Genomic DNA, 17,852 nt, shown 5'->3' with positions numbered 1-17,852 from the left:
TGGTTTTGATTATATTAATTATTACTTATCCACCCACACTATTATCACAATAAACTTCATTTCATTTTATTCTCACCTACCCTTTAGCTTTATCTTCATTAACACATAAACCTTATCATAAGCCATTGTTAAAATACCATCCGGCTGCCACGTCAGATTTCTAATAATCTTTTATAAACACTCATTTCTCTCCTTACATTACCATTTTCTACATTTGATCTAATTATTTTTATTATACCAAATAATAATAATAATTGCCAGAAGAGAAAGGTAAAAACCCTAGATTTAATTTGAGAAAATTTAGATGTGAATTTTAATGAAAAACAACAATTTATGGATATGATTGTATTAATATAGTAAATTTACTCTTTTTTTTCATAACTATGCGTGGCTTCTTTTCTGTACGTGTTTTCTCTCTCTGATATCATGTTTTATAACCTTCAGAGTTAAATTAATAAACTATTTTGTATTGGTAAAACTTTTTATTTGCTTATTTAATAGTTAAAAATGAATTTTCTGGATAAAGATTAATTTTTAAATAAATTTACTTTTAAAAGTAGAAGTTCGGTGAAATAATAAGAAAAAAAAAAGTGTACGAAATGCTTTTACTTTAAAATCATTATTTATTTAATTTTACACCATTTTTATTATTTGTACACTGCTTTAGTTTATTTAAAGTATTTGGTTATAAAGAGTGATAATTTGATTATATTAATTACATGAGCATGCATTTTACACAAAATGAGGAAGATGCTGCTGTTATAAAAATTAGTTAAATACTTAAGTATATTATAGGTACTTGTATTTGTGTTTGTGTTTGTTTGGATAAATTAGTTAAATACTTAAGTATACTATAGGGTCAAATGAATGAATGATCTTCTGATACCAGAAATAAATGGACAAGAACAAGTTAATGCAAATTATCAACAGTTAACACTGAAATCCTAAATCAGGTCCCACAATTTGAGTTTGTTGGGTATAACATCGTAAGCTTCTTCTGCCTCATGATTAGGAGTATTGATGGTCGTTTTGTCAAGAGAACAAAAGTTGGTTCCTTGAAGAACACAACAGCTTCTGGTCCTTAAAAAGCGTGTGCAGACATAGATTGATGAAACACCATTTGGTGTTGATTATGTTTGGTTCAAGTCGCAACAGATGTGGTCGACTCAACTCACTTTTTGTTTAGAAGTTCTAGTTTTTTTAATAAATAATTAACGGGTCGACTAGACTCACTAATGTTACATCTTGGACAATGTTTGACCCGTTAAAGATAAAGAAAACCGGCTTATAAATAAATGCATGAACCATACATTAACTATGTAAGGCCCCGTTACCGGTACCTCACATTTGGACGTTGGGTTTACTCATCAACATAGTTTTAATCATCAGAGTTAACAAAACATTCGCGGAATATAAAAACTTTCATAAAATATTACATACGATCCATAACTTGTCTTGGAACAACATCTTTGTCTTTTAAAATAAACAAAACATTAAACATAAACATCATAGTTTCAAGGCAAACCGCTCATAAAAAAAACGTAACCTTTAAGGTTAAAGAACATACCTTTTTGGTGTTTCTAGGTTACGGCTAGCTTGTTATGAAGTATTGATCTTGTATCTAGCTTGTATCTCAAAGATCTATCAATAAAAGGTTTGGTTTTGATCTTGGTTCCTTGATCTAGGTTGAGGCCGAAAAAGGAAAGGAGTGTGTGTTTTAAGGTATAGGGAGAATAAGATGGATATTATGGATGGAAATGGAAAGATTTAGGATTTAAGGGGTATTTATACTCCCTTAAGCCAATAGACCTAAGGTCCATCTTTCCTTTTTGTTCCATGATTAGTTCCATTTAATTAGTCTACTTATCTTTACCTTTTACCATTTTATTCATTAATCCAAGTAAACTTTTCCATTATTAATAATATAAATATTATTACTTGAAATTCGGGATGTTACATAGTACTTCCTCCGTCCCATTATAAGCGTCCTAGTAAATGGATTTTACTTAATAGTAGGAGTGGATACCTGAACTGATAACCATCTTTCGGCTAACCTAGCCTCTTTGGGACCAACAAGGGGTAGTACATGAATATTCACATGTTGGCCATCGACTACGCCTTTCAGCCTATCTTAGATCCTGACTCACCTTCCGTGGATGAACCTTGTGGAGGAACCCTTAGGTTTTGGGGGCATTAGATTCTCACAAATGTTTGTATTACTCGAGCCAACGTTCTCGCTTCCGCTTTGTCGGTGAACCTTACGGAGGAACCCTTAGGTTTTGGGGACATTATATTCTCACCAATGTGTGTATTACTCAAGCCGACGTTCTCGCTTTCGCTTCGTCCACTACCGATGACGCGAGTGCTTCATTCTAAGGCGGAACGCTAATGACATGTTCTATTCAAAATGCGTATGTTTAAAAAATGACAGCTTGATTCAGAAATATGAATACTCAAACTGAATTATACATCCAGAATAGTCCTAAGAAGTAGCAGGAACACATGGTCCCAACCCAAGCTCATACTTGACATGTCATATTAAAAAGCTTGGGTTGGAACCATGTCATATTAAAAAGCTTCAAAACACCATCTTCAAATCACTTTTATAAAATTGGGCTAACCAAATGTTGAGTTTATATTAATAGTAAATAATTTGAATGATGTTTTAACAAACCTGACCATATGATACAAACGTTCATGAACATGTATAAATAAACATGATGTGTTTTAAAATCCCTTTGTTCTAATTAAATGAACAAAAAAAAGTTCATGTGTGTTCGTATATTATAGAAACGAACATGAAAGAACTTCCAACTGATAGTTCTCTAAAATGTTCAGGTAGTTTACAGACCTATCAGGTTTGCGAACTTCCTCAAAACCCGATTATAATCTTAGGTGAATTCAAGTTTACCGTCTACCGTAGTTAGGATGTTTTGTTGCCCGAAAACCCGATCACAAAATCATCCAAAAAATCGAGTTCAGATACCAAACGCGTAAAATTCAACCAAATTCAGTTTTTAGTAATATGAGGGTTAACTTCAAAAAAATCTTTATTATATCATTTAACTTGATACAACGTAGTATTTGGTTACACGTATTGAACTAGTAATTGGATCAGGTCAACCGTGATTAATGCATGCTCGACCTTATTCTCAGTTTTGTCCTTGAATACCCCTACGTGTATTCTTCCTGAAAGCTTCGGGTTTTGGTTTTTCTTGTTCGACTCTAGCATTTTATGATATCCCTACATATAAAATGATTTATGCTACCAATTCATTCGCTTAAGTGATATAGTTGGATATGATTCCTCATGGCGGTGTTTGGGTTCGGGCCCTTGTTAATAAAAAAAAATAATCGGTGATATACCCAAACTAATTGCAATCAATCAAAGGTGTTGTAGTGCAACATGAATTATCCCTAGAACAAAAAAAACTTGTAATCCAATTTTTCCGAATATGTGGCATACCTTAATGAGGACTATTCGTGTTACGTATGAGCAAACTATTATTAGTCCAACCAATGTGCAATAAATTAGATTTTCAGACCAAAATGCGAAAAAATACAAGGACGCTTAACCCAGAGAATAATGCCAGACAACTTAGCAACATGATGAGTTGGTAAAAAGATGAAAGTAGCCAGATGATAAGTAGAAAAATAACAAGGCTCATACACATGCCACATAGGTAGCAAAGCAACAAATTTCCAAGGTTTTGGCTTTTGCTAAAATAAATATTAAATTTCAGAGTTTTTTAACCAACTACAAACTCTTCATTATAATAAGTTTGACAAATGATACTTATTATAACATATTTTTAATTTTTAGCTTTTAAAATTTTTAAAACATAATAAAAGGCTGGATAGCAAAATAATAAGTTTTTCAACCACCCAACTACAAACTCTATCATCATAACTATAAAATTGAAGCCACAACAAATGTCTGTAACCCATAATTAAAACTTCAGATATCAAATAACAAAACTCTTCAACAAAATAAAGTTCAAAACTAGTAAAAACGAAATGACAGAAAACATAAAACAGTCCATAAACCAACAAAACACAAACCACCTCACTTGGCTCCCTTCTTCACTGCAGCCTTGGTCACCTTGGCTCCGGTTGGGTCCTTCTTCTCAACACTCTTGATAACACCAACAGCAACCGTCTGACGCATGTCCCTAACAGCAAACCGACCAAGCGGTGGGTACTCAGAAAAGGTCTCAACAACCATGGGCTTGGTTGGAAGCATCTTAACCATACCAGCGTCACCGTTCTTCAAGAACTTAGGCTCCTTCTCAAGCTCCTTACCGGACCGTCTGTCAATCTTGGTCAAAAGTTCAGAGAACTTAACAGCAATGTGGGAGGTGTGGCAATCAAGAACCGGTGCATAACCATTACCGATCTGGCCAGGGTGGTTCATGATGATGACCTGGGAGGTGAAGCTAGCAGCACCCTTGGCCGGATCATCCTTGGAGTTTGAAGCGACGTACCCACGCTTGAGATCCTTGACAGCAACGTTCTTGACGTTGAACCCGACATTGTCACCGGGAAGAGCCTCTTGAAGAGCTTCATGGTGCATCTCAACTGACTTAACTTCAGTGGTCAACCCTGATGGTCCGAAGGTAACAACCATACCGGGCTTGATCACACCAGTCTCGACACGTCCCACTGGCACAGTTCCAATACCACCGATCTTGTACACGTCCTGAAGTGGGAGACGGAGTGGCTTGTCGGATGGTCTCTTTGGCTCGTTGATCTGGTCAAGAGCCTCGAGAAGGGTGGGACCCTTGTACCAGTCTAGGTTGGTTGACCTCTCAATCATGTTGTCACCCTCAAAACCAGAAATTGGAACGAACGGGATTTTGTCAGGGTTGTATCCGACCTTCTTCAAGTATGATGAAACTTCCTTCACGATTTCATCGTACCTAGCCTTTGCGTACTTGGGTGTGGTAGCATCCATCTGCACATTAATCAAAACAATTAGCAAACTTTAAATTAAAATGTTAACACATACACATTGTTAAAAATCATAAACAATGTAGACTTATATATACCTTGTTACAGCAGCAAATCATTTGCTTGACACCAAGGGTGAAAGCAAGAAGAGCATGCTCACGGGTCTGACCGTCCTTGGAAATACCAGCCTCAAAACCACCAGTGGTGGAGTCAATAATCAGGACAGCACAGTCAGCTTGCGAGGTACCCGTAATCATGTTCTTAATGAAATCACGATGACCGGGGGCATCAATGACAGTGCAGTAGTACTTGGTGGTCTCAAACTTCCACAAAGCAATATCGATGGTGATACCTCTTTCACGCTCGGCCTTAAGTTTGTCAAGCACCCATGCGTATTTGAAAGACCTCTTGTTCATCTCAGCAGCTTCCTTCTCGAAACGCTCGATGACACGCTTATCTATACCTCCTAGCTTATAGATAAGGTGACCAGTTGTGGTGGACTTGCCAGAGTCGACATGTCCAATGACGACGATACTGATGTGAGTCTTTTCTTTACCCATCTGATAAACAAAAAAATTATGTTAAAACAAGCTTCATATATAAATATAATACAAAAATAATAAAAAAAATAAGCACAAAAATTATTTTAACCAGATTAGCAGACTACAAAACTAGTAAAAAACAACATAAAATAAGTTTAGAAGCAAAATCTATAACACATACAACCACTTACATATTATCAGCTTGACTAAGCTTAAGCTAAACAAATCAATAAACTGTATTAACAAAACAAGTTTATTTAACAAAACAATGATTGGATCTCTCAATGCACCACGAAAAAATTTAAATTCTTAAACCAACAAGTGCAGTTAAACAAGCTAAAGTAATAATAAACATAAACAGTTCACATAAAGAAAATCAATAACAAGTCAATATATGTATAGAACACCGATTTAGCTAGCTAAACAAATTAATCAATCAAATAATGATGCAATTTGTTGAATAAAACTATGATTTAAGCTGATCAATAACAATTTACAAAGCAGATCAGAAAATTATTAAAAGCAATATCAAAAACAAATATACAAGGAATATATATTTAACTAGCTACACAAATAAAAAAAACTAAATAATCAGGCAGTCTAATGAATCAAACTATAATTTCAGCTCATCAACAATGCAAATTCTTAAATCAGCTTCAAATAACAGTAACTGTTACAGTCAACTAAATAGTGAAGTTATTTGTTAAATACAAATATGCTTTCAGCTCATCAATCAACAGCACATATAAAATGAGTTTACAAGCAAAAGCAAACAATACAAATAAGCACAAAATATTTATTTATAACCAGCTATACAAATCAAAAAACGTGATAACAAATCAGTTCGTTGAATAATACTATGCTTTCAGCTCAACAATAAGTTTCAAAAACAGTAAACTAATTCAATCAAACGAGTTTCTACGGCACTTCAACCTAAACAAAATTTATAATAAACAGCGTAAACCTAATATTAATCGATCTACAGAGCAGATCTGAATCAATACTTCTCAAATCAAGCTGTGACAGATTAAAAAACAGAAAACTCTAACAAAATTAGTGAAAATTAAAAGGCGATTAACAAATCTAAGACTATTTACATGAATCTATAACAGAGCGATTATTTCAACAATTAACATACAGTAGATCAATTCAATAACGAACAACTAGCAGATCTATAATAATACATGAGCTATGGATTAGAATTGACCTTAGCGAATAATAATAAGCAGGCAACGGCAGATGAGTGAAGATGAAGAGAATGGAAGAGGTGAGGTGCAAAGAGAGGTTTTATAAGTGGAGTTAACAAGGTATGGGATTAGGGTTTTTTATGGGCCGTTGGATTAATGGATCTGACGGTTGTGATGGGAATCAGATGTGGAATCTTTATTTAGATGCCCTAGCTGCTGCCCAGCCTCCTTTTATCATTTTTGCTTTTTGTATTGTCGTCGTTGTTTAGGTATGTTAAATGGAATGTGTTATTACGGAATTAGCCTTGGTAAGTTTCGTTATTATCAACTCTTGTCCCTTTGGTTTTTTTTTCTTTTTCTTTTTAGGTATAGATTCGAGGAAACCATTTATAGATGAACTCGGTATCATATCACTGCTAATGATATCGATTTTGAATTTTTTAAAATTTGATATTGATACTGAAAATGCTCAGTTTGATACATGTACAATTAGGGGCGTAGAAGACTTTTAAGGAACGAACATGTACAAACATCTTTATAATGATATATATTCGTGAATTTTGATATTGCATCCGTAAAAATTTTGACATCGAACTCGTAGAAAACTCAAACTTAAGTGATAAACAATCGGTTCGTCTATCAAATTTTTTCGGTCTCGTAGGAAACAATTTTTGGCTACGCCACTGGGTCCCGAAGGCAAAAATTCGATAATACCGTTACTGAATTCCCGATCTCGATTTTCTTAAAAAATTAGTACCAATACCGAAATACTCATTTAGATGTCGGATCTGGTGTCATTTGCTCATACCTAGAACCTTGAATATATAGTAAGTTAAACATGTTGTGTTTGTGTTAATCTGGCGGGTTTATGAATTAACCTATCTACCTGTTTGTTTACTTTCTTGTTTCTAAATCGTGTTTTATGTATTAACATGATGGGTTTAAACTAGGGGTGTGCATGGGTCGGTTTGGGGCGGATTTAAGCCAAACCCATAACCATAACCGACATGTCAGTTAATGGATAATCATAACTATAACCAACCCGTTATGGCGGTTTCGGTTAATCGTTTTGAAGATTATAATGGGTCGGTTATGGGTCGGTTAACCATAACCAAAACAATGTAATCGGGCCTAAAAGTTTGGCACAAATTATTACAAAAAAAACCATATGACATAATACAACAAAATATATAATCCATAATATTAATACCAAATTATCAAACAAAGAGAATGACATTATATAATCCAACAATGAAATTCAACTTAATTTTATAATATTAAAATGATATAATCCAACTATATGTTAGTGGAAGTTAATCCCAAACATATTACTGGTTAAATAAATGGGTCGGTTCGGTTATGGTGGTTTTGGAATTATCTTTAACCAAAACCGCCCCGTACTTTGCGGTTTTTATAAATTTGTTAAACCGACCCATCAGTTATGACGGTTATCGGTTAAAATTGGTTCGGTTATGGTTCAGTTAACGGTTATGGCGGTTAAGTTGCACACCCCTAGTTTAAACTACTTAGGTGTTTTTATAAACAAAATTTAGAAGTGTATAAATAAGTTGGCGTAATTAAAAATATTTGCTTCAAAATTAAAAGTTATATGCAAATTCAGAATAAAAATACATTAGCGTGCAAACATTAAACAAGTTATGTTCGTGTCAATACATAATATTTTGAGGCTTGTGTTAGGTTCAACCTGCAACACAGACATGTTTTACAACCCATTTAAAGTATCACCTTGCCGGTTTCGTTGGTTTAAGCGGTTGATTTCAAACACAATTAATCGCTAGGGCGTCTTTCTTTTCCTTTTTTTTTTAATAGCAATGGCTCAAACACACTGGGTCACTCTTTCACCCGAATAACAAAGCGTGGTGACTGGTCCGCCCATCCAAAAGGAAACTCATAACTCATAACTGATAAAACCTCCTGCCTTTCGGCTCAACCCAAAACAAATTAATCAAAGCAAGACTCAAACTCACATCGTCTCAAAATAAAATCCATGAGACTATCGCTGTGTAAATTGGCCTTTTATATAATATCACAAGTGCATCTAATGGTTCACATTTCCCACTAACGTGAAATGCGTTTAACAAAGTTAGTCAACCATAACTCAATGATAGATTCTTATGGGTGGGCCTTAGCCTTTCAACCATTTTAGTTTGTGATGTATGTATCTATATAAAATCACTTCCTTAGGGACTCGCCATCCTCGATAATATTTGCCCCAACATTCTGAACGGCTCAGGAGTATCTTTGATACCATTTATAACATATGACCCTCCATACCACCAATATTGTTCGTTTTGCTATCGATCCAATAACTCACGAATTTGTTTTTAATGGCCTAGTGGAGACTCCATCCTAGTAATCTGTTACTAATTCCACGTGATCATGCTTAACTGTGAAGCTTTCATATGCTCTATAGCCAACTAAGCCCAAAATACGTTTGTGATTTAACTTAACTTGACTTACAGTTTGTTTTCATAAACTCACTGGTTTTATGCTAGTGTTTATCTTAAAACATGTATATTTTTAGGAAACTAACATATGAAAACCTATTGAAGATTTACCAGGTAATTAGAGGTGGATATTTGAGTTAAGGTTATTTTAAAGTTTTGTAAAATGATAAGTTTGTACACATTGTAGTTTCCGTTGTAAGCAATTTTTAATAAAAGTTACAAACCGCTGCTAAGTTTGTATGAGTCACATAAGCCTTTAGAAAGTGGGATGGTAACCCTTGAAGCATACAAAAGGTGTTTCTTATAGGTGAAGAAAAGTTTAAATATTTAACTCATAACTCATGAGTATATAATTGTATAAATCAACTTATACAAATTGTTTCAATATCTTCTTATATCGTTTGACGTAAACAAGTTTATCAAATGTCAATATAAAATATGAATAACATACATTGTAATTCATGAACATATATGAGCAAAACGAATACCAACCAGTAAAGTATATTTTTACATATAAAAATGTTGAGTAATAACTAACTGTACCATGATCCCTGAATACCCCTTTCATGGTTTCTAAACACTGATGGAAACATGTCGCTAAATGTGACAGTTGAGAATGTTGATTGGAGTGGCATGATAAACCATACATACACCGATCAATACAGGCATTCATAGTATGGCTTCCTCAAAACCCAAAAAGCACAAAAAAACGCCCCCACGCCATTATGAAGGGAGAGTTTTCGTCCTAAAACACATTTATGTGGGAACATTGCTTGGGCACAAAAAAGGGGTCCCACCATTAGTTCAACCAACCTCCATCAATCACATTACTCCACAACTGTTAACTAGTTATTTTGTTTATATAATTTATAATCATCTAATCATTATAAAGCTTCAACCACTATGGATAAAATTAAGCTCCCGTGTCTACGTGTTGTTAACGTGACATGAAAAAATGATGTTTTTTTGTCACTACAGATACCCTAATAAACTTGGAAGGCCGACACAAAGGGTTCCAATTTTCAAAGTCTCAAATGGTTTGTGAATCGATTGATACATAAAAAGGATAAAGAGAGAAAACTGTCATGTGATCACCATTTTTTTGATGATTTGGAAATTCGATATTGTTAGCCTTGGTTATAAATACATGGAATCAATCCCTTAATACGTGGAGGAAGAAAAGGGCAAATGCCCCCAAGGAACATGTCAATCTTCTTCTCGTCGAAAATGTATACATTTATTTTTCTAAGTATAAGAAAATTACATTTTATGAATTTCAGTTTCAAAATATTTATGAAAGTAATGATAAATGATATTATTTATAAAAAATATTTATCTAGACCGTCTAAATGTGATTTATTTATAATTTTATAAAATTGATTTATTAAAAATTAAAATGTGATTTTATAACGTTTTTCATTACTTGTATTCACAAACTAAGATAATTTTAACCTTAACAAAGGCTGTCTAGTTAAATAAGTAGCACACGTAATACATCGTTGCCTGCCTCCATGTGCCGGGATTCGCCCCATCATTATCACTGCGTGTCTATAGTCCTTTTCTGCGCTACCGATATTGATGTTGCTTCTTATCAAATTCTCTATACTCTTATAGTTTGTCACTAAATACTTCTCTGTGTACTATGACTATTTTCTTTTTCTCCTTTTCACTTTACAAAAACTTTTATTGATTTTTTTAGCTTGTTTTCTTGGTTCTTTGATTTTTATGTTTAACTCCTAAATACTAAATCCGTAAACCTTAAAATCACTTGTGAGTTATACGTTATTTGTTTAGTTTAAGCAAAATATTATATGTTATCATTTTACTTCAAAGACAAATACTACATATTAGTTTATGAGTTTAGAATCGAATCTTAAATCATTCATTGGATTGCTAGGACGAACGACCAAATCATGTATGTATTCACTAAGATGCTTAAGATTAATCCAGACTAATCTAACATTTTTTCATGTTATATAAAGAAGAAACTTCTCAAGGGGTGTTTGGGCAATCTTTTAAATTTTGCTTATTCGCTTATATGATTTTTGAAAATCAAAAGATGTTTGACAAAACCCCTCCAAAAGCTTTAAAATGAAGCTTTTCAAAAACGCTTTTGTTTTTCAAAAATCAAATAAGCAAGTTTGAAAAACTCACCCAAACACCCCAAAGTCAGTCACCGCTAACAATGACAACTCAACTCCACATGTCATGATTGACCATTAAAGCAACACATTTATGTGATTTAAGTAATGTCTGCAAAAATCATGCATAGGTGTAAAGTACTCAACGAGTAATCTTTGAGTACTCACCGTCTGGACTGAGTACTCGCAACTAGAGATGCGTAAAAGAGCCGGTTAACTGAACCGACATGAAAATAAAACAAAAACTGAACCAGTATGAAACGATTATGTAGAAACCGGTTTGGAACTGATTGAAACCGAAAGTTTGGAACCGGTTTGTAATTTTCTCCACCAAACCCGGTTCTAAACCGGTCAAAATCCGAACCGAAAGTCCAAAACCGATCATAAATTGGTTTTTAACTTTTGTTGATCAAACCGAACTGATCTGTGCACCTCTACTCGCAACTCGCCAGTCAAAAGACTTGAGTGCTTACATTCTTCAATTCTCCCCGCGTTCGAAAGACGTAAAATTGTTGAAAATTTAAAACACTTTTGGCAGTCTCGTATTTGAACAAACCTGGAAACTCGAGAAGGTTTATCAATGGCGGACCAGTACAAACCCTAGCTCACCAAATCACACAATTCATTCCACCAATGGACACAGCCGGACGAAAGGACTCAGCTAATCCTGCTACAAAGTTCGCCGTATACCAGAATCCAGCTCCCTCGGCTGCCTTAACTACCAACAGCCTCCGTCCGTCCAAGTACACGTTCTTCTTCATCCTCTCTCTGTCGTCCGCTTCTGCTCTGTCTCTAGCTTCCTTCGTTCTCAGGTATTGCTGTTCGCACACACTCGTTGCTATTGCTTTATGAGTGAATTGTAATTTAGAAGCTAATTGCAGGTGAATTTGGCTGTTTAAATGTTCATACCTGTTATTGTCAAATTATTATTCAAATTCTCATAGGTAGCAGTAGCTCATGCAATGTTATCAGGATATCAGTATAGTAGATTAATATGTAACCTAACAGAAGCACATTGAGAATTAATATGTATACCTCACTGCTACAGTTACAAATTGTAGCTTAGAAGTTAATTCCAGGTGATTTTAGCTGAAACTAATGGCTGTTTAGTCGTTTAGATGTTTTCGTGTTCATACCTGTTGTTGTTGAATTTATATCCGAATTCTCATGCAATGTTATCAGCATAGCTGATTAATATTATTATTAATCTAACAAAAGTGTATTAAGATAGAAACCCTAGGATCTAATCCTGCATTAATACATTTTGTTTCGCACACTATACCTCACTGTGTCAGTTACATTTCTGTTTATTGCTTGATTAGTAGTTTCTGGTATTGCTTTTCAGTATACTTTGTTTTGAGCATGTTTGTTGCGTGAATTGTAATTTATAAAATAAATCCAGTTGAATTTGACTGAAATAAATACCTATTTAAATGTTCATACCTGTTATGAGAAATAACCTGATTGTCAAATTTGATAGTAGATTCATATGTAACCTAACAAAAGTTACAAAAGTACATTAAGATAGAAACCAAGTATCTAAAATCATAGTGCCCGAATTTAAAGGTATATGATAATCGATATAGCAGAATTGGGAAGCAGGGTAAGTTTATTAGATCAAATTTAGAGCTACAAGTGATGAGAAGTAGAAATTACAAAGAGTGAAGGTGAGAGAGAGAAGATAACAACTATAACAAAATGCTTAACAAACTATTCTCAGTCCTCCTTATATGCAATATTCGCCATGCTCTTGATGTCTCTATTCCGTTTGGCTGCCTTGGAATGTGCCGTTGAATCATTCCATTTTCTGGGTGGTTGAATGGACATGCTACTTCTTCTAGTGGCTATCCCGGTACTGGGTTGGGCTTGGGCCTGGGGTTGATTATTCATAACATGAATAAGCAAGATTGATAACCTTTTCTTTTACATAAGCTTCTTGCATCCAAAACTAATACATTCTATTATTGTATACTATTTTAGGGAAAATGATATCATTGACAGCTCCAAACTCAAATATGTTACTCAAGACGTTGCTTGTAAGTAGCTTCTGGTCTTAAATTGTTAAATATTGAGTTGATGTATGTAGTTATGTACTCAATTTTTTATGTTTGTCTACAGATATTTTCTTGAAAGTAGTGCAGGCTGTCACGGCTCTGGTTTGGATTGGATCGTTATTTGCACTTATCAAAGCAATCTCATTATGGAAAATAAAAGCTTCCACACCTGCATCTACTTCCCATGACCAACCAAATCTAACCAACCGACAACGAGAGCTATTGGGAACAAAACCAAAGTTGCAGCAGACTGAATTAAAAGAGCCACCTAAACCTAAAACCAGCACATCACCTTCAAGCCCACTTGCCCCCCTTCACCAACCATTTGTCACTTCGGGCTACATGACCCGTAAAAACAGTGAAAAATTGACTACAAACAGTGGAACCAAGATGCATTCTTTCAACACTCCATCAAAACCACCTGTTTCTCCATCAGTCTATCTTGTCTCCTCACCAAACATAAAGACACCACCCGGCCCGGACCAAAAACTTTCCACTCCTTGGTCAAGTAAACGGGCTTCTTCTACACGAGAGATATCAACCGAACAACAGCTTGAATCGTTCTTAGCAGATTTTGAGGAGAAGTTTTCAACTTCTGCTGGTAAAATGGCTACTCCACCTCCTACAGCAAACGGATTTGGTATATCTAGCCCGAGTACCAATACTTCTGGTACGGCAAGAAGTACACCATTAAGGCCTGTTCGTATGTCTCCTGGTTCTCAGAAGTTTAGCACTCCACCAAAGAAAGGGGAAGGTGATCTACCTCCACCTATGTCCATGGAAGAGTCAACTGATGCCTTTGAACGCCTCGGTGTTTATCCACAAATCGAGCAGTGGCGTGACCTTATCAGACAGTGGTTTTCTTCAGTTGTGCTCAATCCTTTGCTTTTCAAAATTGAAACCAGTCACATAAAGGTTTGATGCAGTTTGTTATTTATGTAGTTTTACTTGTCTTTTAAAGCTGCTTAACTTACTTGTATGCATGCACACTAATTCATCCAAATTGGTTACATTATGTGCATCTGTTATTTAATCATTCATGGTCATTTTGTTACTTTGTTAGCACAACAAAGAAGACACGTTTTCAACAAACAACATGCATCTTAAGTCTTAACAAATGAACACGGACAAGAAAACCCCGTTCGTTTAGTTGTTAGTGTTTGATCGTTTCTTCTGGTTTGTTAAATGGTTATTTAGCACTGATAAAAAACACTTCATTTAATTTATACCACTGATTTATTAACAACTTTTTATTTCTGATTTTATAGGTTATGGAGACTGCTTCTAAACTTGGTATATCTGTCACAATCAGCAAAATAGGAACTGATTTGACAGCTGTAACTACCACAACTGCCACATCCAGTGAGAGGACTAATGATTGGCAGCCTGCATATACACTTGATGAAGATGGACTGCTTCTTCAGTTACGCACAACTCTTATGCAAACTCTTGATGCTTCCATGTGTAAGTACCTTTGACTCATTTTTCATATGTTCCCTAAATGTTTGTCAGCTTTGATGTTTTTTGTAGCAAGGCCTCCACTAGGTGGGTTCCAACAGATGCCAGCTCAGAACCCTTCAATACCTGTCATACAGGAGTGTATAGATGCCATTACAGAACACCAAAAGCTTCTAGCTTTAATGAAAGGTGAATGGGCTAAGGGCTTGATACCCCAGAGTCATATACGGGCCGATTATACAGTACAAAGAATCCGAGGTAGTCCTTTTTCTTAGTATTTTCCTTTTTCTATATTAAGATAGTAAACGTCCTCACTCGGAAACCATAGAAGTGTTCTCATCGACAGAAAACCAAAAAAACGAATATCGATACCGCTATCCATGTTGTAAAGGATATTGACACGTGTTTTACATCGGTTGAAAACCATAAAAATGAATACTGATACTGGTCACGATAATACCGACACAAGTATCTATGTTGCTCGGTTGGTATCGGTTGCATTTGTCATGTTACCGGGACATTAACTACACTCGGTATAGTTTATGATCCAAAACAATGCTTTATTTTGAATACAACTTCTATTTTAATAAAATTTATATTGGAACCTTGAGAAAAAATAATCGCAACTGCCCCTTTAGTTTTTCTTTATAAAGTTAACGAACTCAAGTTATAAGAGAAAAATAAAATTACTAAAGAAATAAAAGTTAAATGGGTTAAATATGCATCTTTTATATGGCATATGGGTTGAAAACCATAAATACAAGCACCAATGTCGGTCCTGATAATACCGAGTTACCGACACCGGTACCTATGTTATTCAGTTGGTATTGGTTCGGTTCATCACGGAATCGGTATAGTAACAACACTCAGTATAGTTTACGATACTAAAAAAACTGCATTATTTCAAATATATTTTGCTTTTAATAGTTTGTATCGGAGCACCAAGAATTCAAAAAATGACAACTGCACATTAATTTTTTTAAAAAAGTTAACGAACGCAAGTTATTAGAGAAATTAAAATTACTAAAAAGTTAAATGGGTTAAAGACGAATATTATTTAATACAATTTAGTTGTACAATACACATTAAAGTTTGTAATCTTTACTATTCAACGAATAGTAGAATTCTCTCACAACACCTAGTTTGTTTTTTTACTATTTTTATAATATAGTAATTTAATTGATCATTAAAATTCAAGTTTGAGTGCATGAAAATTAAACTGTGAATACCCATGTGAACCGATATTTTGCAGAGCTTGCTGCAGGAACTTGTGTTAAGAACTATGAATATATTACAAACGGAAACAACTCGAGTAAGAAGTGGACTGAAGTTCCAACTGATTCACATCTTTTGCTGTATCTATTTTGTGCTTTTTTGGAACACCCAAAGTGGATGCTACACGTGGACCCCACGTGTCATGCGGGTGTACAGTCAAGCAAAAACCCTTTATTTTTAGGTTTACTTCCACCCAAAGAACGATTTCCTGAGAACTATTTGGGTGTAATTACTGGAGTCCCGTCTGTGCTTCATCCCGGAGCTTGTTTACTGGTAGTTGGCAAACAAAGCCCTCCTATTTTCGCCTTGTATTGGGATAAGAAGCCACAGTTTTCTTTTGAGGTATGCGTATATTAACTTGAAATTGTTTATGATGCCATCCAGTTTGGTAATAAAGTTTTTTTATTTTTTATATTTTAATTACAGGGAAGAACAGCATTGTGGGACTCGGTGTTGCTTTTTTGTTATAAGATTAAGACAGATTACGGTGGCATTGTTAGAGGAATGCATTTGGGATCTTCAGCTTTGGGGATTCTTCCAATTTTTGAAGAAGAAAACAGTGAGTGATGCTTTGTAGTGATTGACTAATGGTTTTAGCGACTCGTTTGTGTTTAAAAAATGTGCTAACTGTCTTGTGACTATTTTACGTGTCACAAAAGACTGGTTTAACATTTTTTTCAGCTACTTAAGTTAGGATTTGATTACATTTTCTTTATATTTCTGGTGACTATCTGTATTTGCCCTTTATATGTTGGCCTAACAGAAGCATTTGAAATGTAAATAGGGGTGTAAACAAGCCTAGCGTAGCCTGAGCTTGATTAGGCTCGAGCTCGGTTCGTTTCGGCTTACAAGAGCTTGAGCTGCTCAAGCTTAGCTCGTTTCGAGCTCTTTTTCTAAAGCTCATGCTCGGCCCGTGAGTCATTTTTTAAGCTTGTGCTCGACTCAAGCTCGGCTCGTTTATTATTTATTAATTAATTTATATATGTTATATTTATCTTTATATATTGAGAAGAACCTTAAATGAGGCTCGGTGCAGCTCGGCTAGGGCTCGTGTAGCACCTTAAACGAGCCAAAGCTTGGTTTGAGCTCATGTAGTACCTTAAACGAGCTAATGCTCGGCTCGGGCTCGTTTATGCATTGTGAAATTAATACACAGCATATAAGTCCAAAAGAGGTAAAATTTTAAAATACACAAGGCTCATTAAGGATCTACGAGCCTAAATAAGCTTCTCATTCGGGCCCAAGCTTGGAAAAGCTATGCTCGTTTCGAGCTTTTTATCTATCCAAGCTCAAGTAGCTTGCCAGTGATGGCTCGTTTGCACCCGTAATTGTGATGTTGTCCACAAACTATGTCATGGGCCACAGTCCGAAAATTAATTCTGCTCGAGTAAATAAAAAGAATTGCTATTGCTGTGTTTCACTGTTTTTGAAATGTTCAATTTAAAAACTTTAAACTTCTATAAACTTTTTAAAAGCTATCTTTAACACTATAAGTAGGGGTGGGCAAGATAAGGGTCGGACCCTTGAAACCCGGTTTCCCGACTTTTAAAACCCTTAATTAGACCCGAATATATAATATGGGTCGGGTAAAGGGTATTCATATTTCACCTTAAAGGGTAAAAGGGTTTCAAGGGTCCGACCCTTTTTCATACCCTTGACCCGTTTACTAGTTTCTAGATAGATGTATATGAGATTCGCGATTAATATGAAATTTATGAGAGATTTGTATTACATATATGATTCATTCGAAATTTCTCAATTACTAAGAAAAATAAAA

General features: G+C 34.9%; 2 protein-coding genes across 2 annotated transcripts; one reads left to right on the top strand and one right to left on the bottom strand.

Moving 5' to 3' along the window:
* Positions 1-3,934: 3,934 nt before the first annotated feature.
* LOC143584862 (elongation factor 1-alpha-like) lies at positions 3,935-6,895 on the bottom strand. Its single transcript, XM_077066798.1, has 3 exons — positions 6,700-6,895; positions 5,049-5,510; positions 3,935-4,954 (listed from the first exon to the last, which is right to left on the bottom strand). Exons 2-3 carry the CDS (start codon positions 5,508-5,510, stop codon positions 4,067-4,069), a joined length of 1,350 nt encoding a protein of 449 aa, XP_076922913.1. The 5' UTR covers positions 6,700-6,895; the 3' UTR covers positions 3,935-4,066.
* Positions 6,896-11,766: 4,871 nt separating this feature from the next.
* LOC143584861 (uncharacterized) lies at positions 11,767-16,814 on the top strand. The gene is made up of 7 exons (XM_077066797.1): positions 11,767-12,100; positions 13,269-13,324; positions 13,407-14,257; positions 14,611-14,806; positions 14,873-15,058; positions 16,053-16,417; positions 16,502-16,814. The coding sequence occupies exons 1-7, from the start codon at positions 11,922-11,924 to the stop codon at positions 16,640-16,642; spliced, it is 1,974 nt and encodes a 657-aa protein (XP_076922912.1). The 5' UTR covers positions 11,767-11,921; the 3' UTR covers positions 16,643-16,814.
* The last annotated feature ends 1,038 nt before the right edge of the window (positions 16,815-17,852 follow it).

This window comes from Bidens hawaiensis, unplaced genomic scaffold, assembly GCF_021521415.1.
Source record: "Bidens hawaiensis isolate Kalapana, Puna unplaced genomic scaffold, B.hawaiensis_p1.1 tig00033481_1, whole genome shotgun sequence".
NCBI classification, from domain to species: domain Eukaryota; kingdom Viridiplantae; phylum Streptophyta; class Magnoliopsida; order Asterales; family Asteraceae; genus Bidens; species Bidens hawaiensis.
Note: the sequence above shows the minus strand (reverse complement) of the source record. Positions and strands in the feature narration are given on the sequence as shown.